Genomic DNA, 7776 nt, shown 5'->3' on the forward strand with positions numbered 1-7776 from the left:
CACCGGCCCCAGGCGCCTCAGACCAGCGCCAGCTCCGCTCTCCGCGGCCCGCTGAGGGAGCGGAGAGTGAGCCGGCCTCAGCTCCGCCGGGAATCGCCGCCGCCGCCGCCGCCGCCGCCGAAGCCGCGGATTTCCTGGCAAGAAGCAAACTCTGGCCAAGACTTCACTTCTCAACCGCCCCTGCTGCCTTCCCGGGGGCGAACGCCTGGGCCAAGTGGCCCAACCCGACAAGCCTCTGAGCCAATTGGAGACAGCATGGGCAGGGAAAGGGGCGGTCCAGTTAGCGGCTCCACCTATCCGAGTGCTGTGGAGGCGGGCCAGGACGGGACCGTCACTCCCGGGTTTGAGTGAGCCCACTCCGCCCCTCGCTGCCTGCCCTCCCCCACTCACTCCTGGCCGTCCCCGCCGCTAGTCTGATTCCCCCTGAAGAAGACGCGGGGATAAGTCTTGGCGCTTCTCGCCGACCACTGCGAGAGAGCGGAACAGCTGGAGGAGGCAGGGACTACGTAGAGAAATGGAGAGGAGGAGGCATACTAGGGGAGGGAAAGAACAGGTGGCTCTAGAAAGCAGAAATGTAGGTGTGTATTGGGCAAGACTATGGGGAAGGGTAAGACCTGGGGCTCACCCAAGTGAGGGAGGCTAGGGGAGCTGGAGAGCCGGGAGGTTATTAGTAAAAAGGAACACCTGAGAGAAACGAGCGCGCAGGGGTGCGGAGGGAGGAGGGAGGAGGGTGAGGCTGGGTGGTGACAGGTTGACTCGATGGGAAGCAGGGGCAACTCGGAACAAAGGTGAGCTGAAGGTGTTCCTTACGTGAGGAGGTTTAAGAAACCAGAAGAGTAAAGAGAATAAAAGTCCAAAAGGAAGGGAGATGCACTCTGGGGTAAAGGTCCTAGGAGAGAAGGGGCAGGAGATAGTTTTCTAAATTCTCATTCCTCTCCAAAAAAACAAAGACAAACGCTTATCCTTTAACCCAGTTGAGTTGTGCAGCTGCAAGATCCCCGATGGGATAAATGCCATCCTAAACCGTTGTATTCTGTTGTGAAATGCATCTCTCGCACCCTCCTTTTTAAAAATCAACTATAGTGTAAGCATGTTGTTGCGGGGACCCGCCTGGGAAAAACACCGTCCCCCACGGGTTAGCAGCCTGTCAAAAGAGAGGCCCAATTAGGGCCCTTAGGAGGAAGGTTTAGAAGATTTGGGGGCGACAGGTAAGGCCCCGCCCCTTTAGCCACCACCTGGGAGACGGTACCCAGAGCAGAGTTCCGGTACCCACCGGTCGTCTCACCTAGGAAGACTGGAGGTCGACCCCACCCTCTCCCCGCTAGCTCTGTAGGTTGACTCTGTCCGGAAGCGCCAGGTGAGCGACGCAGGCCTCGTCCCCGCCCCCCTAGCGCCGGGGGCGGGGCCTGTAGGCGGGGCTTCCAAGCGGGGCCTTTACGCCCCGCCCCTTGCCTGGGCCCTGCCGCGCCGCTGCGGCTCCTCCCCTCTCCTTCCGTCCTCGACTCCTTCCGTCGGTGGCTCCTTCCTTCCTGCTTCACCGACACGTTTCGCGAAATGGGGCTGAGCCTCCGGCCGGTTAGCACCCCTTGAGGATCTGGAAGCCGGACCCACAATGGAAGAAGACCAGGAGCTTGAGAGGTAACGGCCGAGAAGGCGGGTGGGCAGCAGGAACGGGCCGCGCCCTAGTACCGGGAGTCTGGCGGAAGGGCTCGCGGCCCAGCCTACCAGAAGGGCCTGGCTTGAAGGAGAGGGGAGGAGAGAGATGTGGGCGCCCAGGCAGGGAGCGGGGCCCAATATTGCAAAGAGGAGAGGAGACATGGATGTGTTTGAATGGAGACGCTCAGTACACTGTGACTTAAGGAGGGAAGCCAAGCCCAAGGGAAGACCAGAATTCATTCTCCAACTGCCCACCACCGATTAGAACCGCAGGAGTCAATAAAGCTAACGTAGACTACGGTCACGCACGGGCCACGCTTCCCTGAGCGATGGCACAGATGTGTGTAGTAAGGCCTAAGCCCCTCAGGTCCTTCCTCTGTGCAGACTCCTTACTAAATCCAGTAGTTCTTTTTCCTTCTTATCCTCAGGCCTTCCATTATATCAATACTTTCCCTTAGCTCTTGCAAATGGAAGCCATAGTTGAACCTGCAAGTTGATAAAAATTTATAGTCTCTACTTATATAATGGAATGATCTTTTTCGACATCCTACAACTCCTTTTTCACCCTCTACCAGGATCCACCCTGTTCTTACTCTTCCTTTCTTCTTTACCAAAAGATTTTTTTTTTTCCGCAAACGCTTGTGTTTTAAAGAGAATTCCCCTTAACGGCCAAGTGGAGGAATAGGTAGAAACTGGAGGTATTAAATTATGTATTCATGTTTATTGATGTGGAGGCAGGAAAATAAGGGGCTGATGCTACTTTGTGTAATTGGAGTGCATTTGAGTAAATATGTTGCAACTGTGCTATAATAAATATAAAAACACTAGTTACGAAATATTCAGTATGATCTCATTTAAAATATGTGTGTAGAAAAATATCTGGATTGAAGACCTCAATGGCTGAAGGCGAGAGGAAGACAGCCCTGGAAATGGTCCAGGCAGCTGGAACAGATAGACACTGTGTGACATTTGTATTGCACGAAGAGGACCATACCCTAGGAAATTCTCTTCGTTACATGATCATGAAGAACCCAGAAGTGGAATTTTGTGGTTATACTACAACCCATCCTTCAGAGAGCAAAATTAATTTACGCATTCAGACTCGGGGTGCTCTTCCAGCAGTTGAGCCGTTTCAGAGAGGCCTGAATGAGCTCATGAATGTCTGCCAACATGTGCTTGACAAGTTTGAGGCCAGCATAAAAGAATATAAGGATCAAAAAACAAGAAGTGAATCCACATTCTAGTTCCTTGTGCACTATACAGGGATATATACTATCCTCCAGGATATTTTTTTTGTGATCTCGCAAAATCCAGAAGTAGAAGCTTGTAATTGCGACATGATCTCCCCAGAAAGTTGTACTTTTAGCTTTTTACCCATTTCAGCTGTTGGAATCCCTGCAAGAGCCTTTGTATACTTCTAATAAATTCCCTCTTCAATTTAAACTAATTTGAGTGGTTTCTGTTCCTTGGTCTTTAAGGTTAACTCTTGTGGGATATTTTTCTTTTCATTGATCCAGCGTTGGAACAGAGGAAGCCAAATCAGAGGCCAAGGCAAGGACTTTGATCATGGGACTTAAATGGATTATACATGCATATCTGATTGGGGGAGAGGGAGAAATGTAATAGAACAGGACCCCAGTGGACTGTGACTGGCTTAAAAAAAAGAAAGAGAAAGCTGGGAGTGGCAGAAAGTCTTGGCTTTTTGCTAGATATTTCTTAGTAACTTGAAAGAATTGCATCCTGGGCCAGGTGGGGTATAATTTGAAAGAACTATGAGAATTTGAGGTCTCAAGCTCCATTTTTGTTATAGCATTTATCAGATACCACTTCACTGCTTGAGTTTCAGGGCACTAATAAAATATTTAGTCAGAAATGGCCTAAAAAGGTTGAGATCTTATAGTGGGAAAAAGGAGATGACCAGATAACATTTGCAACCATGAGTTATATTTCTTAAGTATAGCCAGGGTTAAATATGAGAAGCAGTCATTAGTTTAAAGTATGCACAAGGAGAAGAAAAATTCTATGTGGGAAAATGATTGTTTTGGGAAAACTTAAAAATAGTAAGGAATCACCTACAAGACTCATCCTCTCTACCTCTTTAGTCTTGTGTCTTATACTTGCTGAACCCATCTGAATCCTCAGTAACCTTCCCCCTTACCTGCCTATCCCCAGTACCCTATTCTTTGTGGCCTTTGATTATGCTGTTCCTTCTTCGGACATTCTTGTTTCCACCATATTTTAGGGAAGAAATTAACATAGTCCCACCCTAGTTGGGAGCTTCTCTGTGCTTTCATGATACTGTTTCCTAGTATTGACATTTCTTACACTATTGCATTATTTACATTGTCTGCCGGCTATATTGACGTGTAGCACAAGTTAGTGCCTGTTAGGTAATGCAGTTATAGTAAATGCTATATGAATTTCTGTATTTAGGTACTTACACATACAACCTTTTATTCACTCAAATTTGACCCTTTTACTAGCTTATGATAGAGTTCACATTTCCTCGGTCAACTTTATATTTCTGTATTTATTGAGTACCTGGTAAATACAGACCTTTGGATAGATGTGCTAGTGGATTAAACACAGGTACTGTTCTCATGGAGCATGCATTATAAAAGAAATGACTTCTACTTTTGTGGGGGGGAAAAGTCAAGATAGAAAGTGAAAGCTTGAAATGGAAATCTGCATTAGGTTTTGTGGTCAGCAGATGTCTTCCAGAGATAATGGGAGAAGGAGTGAGTTATGCAAGGAGTAAAGAAATGTTCTGGGGAAATAGTATGTGCAAAGGCCCCAAAGTAGAAAACTGGTGATTTGAGGAATTGATAGTATTGGAAGGAAATTTACATGTCTGTAGCATGGTAAGCAAGAAAATGGTCCTTACTCTCTGGGTAGCATGGGAACAAGAGCTGTGGTGGTATGATAGCCAAATGCTTTGATTATAGTAGTGAAGGGCTGAGGAAAGGAGTGGTATAGAGGCCAGAGTAGAAATAGAGACACAAACTAAGAGACCTTAAAAACAGTAAACTAATAATGGAGAAAAGACTGTATTTGAAATATATTTTAGAACTAAGTTAGTACAAAGGTTCAGAGACAGATGACTCCCACCTACATTTGGAACCAAATTACTGCGATAGAAGCTTAAGAGTGAAATAGAGGTTGTTTCACTTTGAAACATGGTAGATAGTAGGTATGAAAGTTGGAGGCTTTAAGACATCTAAGCTGTAAATAGACTGAGTTCTTGCCATAAAGATGTAAATCCAACCCCTAGCTGGGTAATCTCAGTATTTAAAAGTTGAATAAAAGAGATGTAGTAAGTTAAATCATGGAAGCCAGAACTCTCAAGGAGAGAATGATGTTGAATGAGTCAAATGAGTTCAGAAAAATGACAATTGGCATTAACAGGGAGGCGATTGGTCAGTGGACAGCATTAGTTAAGTGCTTAAAAAGGCTAAATAGTAACACATGTACAGAATAGTACCTTAGTTTGGGTTTCCCACTAAAGAAAAAATACTGTAGGACATTGGGGAGCCAAATTTAAGTGGAAGCAGAAATAAGGAGAGATGAAAGTCATGGGACAAAGATCTGGAAATAACCTATGATGACACTCTAGAAAGCCAGTGTCAATGTAAGGAAATTTTACATTGAAACTATAAGGAAATCCTATAGGGATAAGTGGAGCAGGATCAAAAATTTCTTCCCTCTTAAAAATTTTTGCCTATAGGTAGTCCTGTGGGATAAACAGGACTATCTAAACAGTTTTAATATCTCCTACCCAAGACCTTAGAGGAGATGAAAGTAAAGGAAATCAACATGGGGGTACAGAACGATTGTAGATTGAGATAATAGTATATGTAGAAATGCATTCACTGGTCACTTACGAGACATCTAACAGCTTTACTGCTCCTGAAAGGATTTTGTCCCTGATCACTGGCATGCTGTTTTGATCTATTCTGGTTGTTCATAAACACAGGTTCATACAAAAACCTTCCCAGCACACATGTTTGAAAGGTAAGGCAAGGAAGATAGGCAAGAGATACCACCTACCTGGGGAAGGAATCTTTTCCTAAAGTCTGTAGAAGCCTGAGGCAAGCTGGATTAAACTACAAAAGGGTGACAGTGATAGGAATCATGTTTATATAAACAAACCATGATTTAATCAATATCTCTGGTTTAGTATTTTACTCCAAATAAAATGATTCATCTCAGAAACTCCGTTCAACTGTACTATACCTTTTGAAGAGCTGATTTTTAAAGTGATTGCGTAGCAAAGGTTTTTAATATATAATTTGAGTATTTCCCTAGCACTTTCCATTTTCAAAGCATTTTGCAAACTAATTATTATAAATTGCATATAGTTATAACATCTAAGTGCTCTAATTAGTTGATCTAATGCACAGATGCCTTACAAAATCTCTAGAGCTAAAAAGTGGTCCATTCAGAACCACTAGGTTCCACTTCAAGGAAATATGAAAGCATATAGTTTTATGGGCCACCAACTCCTAACTTCTCTTAATTTCTCTTTAAAATGTTAACATTGTAGATAGTCTTTAAGTCGTCTTTTTTGGTTGGTATTATTTAGAGTAGGAAACTAAAATATTTATAGTACTACTCAAACTGCGCTCCTAGGAAGTTTACCCAAATCTACCAATGTTCAAATTCTTAATGCTGGTTTTTCTTTCACTATTTAAAACTTTATAAACTGTCCCATTATAAGTTATGTGGTCAGTTTTTGGTTTTGATTTTGGTGTTACCTAATGAAATTTCTTCTGAACTGAGCTTGAGTGTACAGCAAATACCTACTTAGATAATGGTTCTCAACAGATGGACATTAAGAAACTATAAAATGACGTGTCCTAAAATCACCTTCGGTGGCTTTGGAGATGACAGACAAGAATTGAATACGTGAAAAAGAAAGCAAATTTTGTTTATAATGAAGCACTAATGTGTAGTGTAGACTGTTAGGTGCTTAACCCAGAACAGAGTAGGTGAGACACTTGAAGCAGTGCCTCAGATGCAGCCTCTCTGCCAGTCACTCTTCTAAATGCTGGAGAGAGCAAACGAGGCCTTCTAGTAATGCCTGGAATATAGAAGTTGAACTTCTAAAAATAAATATAATGTTTCAGGATAAATGGTTTCTTCTTTCCTAGTGAAAGAAGCTACTACAGAGTCTTGAGTAAGGAACACATGAAGTTTTCAGTCTTTTATCTGGATGCCTGTGTAAAATGAATGAATGGAAGAAACTGGAAGACAAGAGTGAGCTCAGGGCCATTTCTAGCAACCCCATTGTAACTAAGGAGGGCATTGTTAAAGAAATATATGTAAAATGATTGATACTGAAAAAACTGCTAAAAAAATTTGGAGACAGATTATGTATAGGGGTAAAAGAGGGAAGGATTGCTTTTGAGCCCATATCTGTGTGTCTTTGGCCCTTTTGTTTTTCATCTACTCCCTCACAAAACCTGTATGGCAGGATTTACCATCTCTCCTCCCAACCTGTCCTTACCAGTAGGAATCAGTGAGTACATCCACCTTCCCCTCTTTCCCTCTACCCATGTCAGAAAAACTCACATCTTTAACAAGAACTGAATCCAGAGCTCCAGTTGTGAAAATCAGAGGTCAGTGAGCTGAGGGGCCCTTGCTGTTCTCTGCTCTCTCTAACCTACTCTCTTCAGTGGGAACATTCATTCTTTTGTTAGGAGAAAGGAAGTCCTGAACAAACTCCACAAATAAGATAGCGAATTTGCCCTGTAAAACTTTTCATTCATTCCTCCTATAAATATTGAGCAGACAAATGTAGGCACAGTTTAGGTACTAGGGATACAGTAGGGAACATATTGACCAACTTGCAGATTGTCTCATAGCAGAAATAGGAAATAAATATATAAAAATACAGTGTAATTTAGCTGGTAATACAAATGGAGAAGCACTGAGAGACTGAGTAGTTAAGGAAGGCCTTTCTGAGGAAGTGACTTTTTTTAAGATTTTTTTATTTATGCATACAAGAACTGGGGCATAGGTCAGAGGTATGAGGGGTGAGAGGATTCACCCAGAGACATAGTGGAGAACAGAACAGGTATATCTACTGAAATGCACTGCTGAGGGTAGATTAGTGGGCAA

General features: G+C 43.5%; 1 protein-coding gene across 1 annotated transcript; it reads left to right on the forward strand.

Annotated features, from left to right (window-relative positions):
• The first annotated feature begins 1504 nt into the window (after positions 1-1504).
• POLR1D (polymerase (RNA) I polypeptide D, 16kDa) lies at positions 1505-3103 on the forward strand. The gene is made up of 2 exons (XM_004680166.1): positions 1505-1638; positions 2528-3103. Exons 1-2 carry the CDS (start codon positions 1613-1615, stop codon positions 2898-2900), a joined length of 399 nt encoding a protein of 132 aa, XP_004680223.1. The 5' UTR covers positions 1505-1612; the 3' UTR covers positions 2901-3103.
• Positions 3104-7776: the final 4673 nt, after the last annotated feature.

This window comes from Condylura cristata, unplaced genomic scaffold (genome assembly GCF_000260355.1).
Source record: "Condylura cristata isolate star-nosed mole 26May11 unplaced genomic scaffold, ConCri1.0 scaffold00010, whole genome shotgun sequence".
NCBI classification, from domain to species: Eukaryota; Metazoa; Chordata; class Mammalia; order Eulipotyphla; family Talpidae; genus Condylura; species Condylura cristata.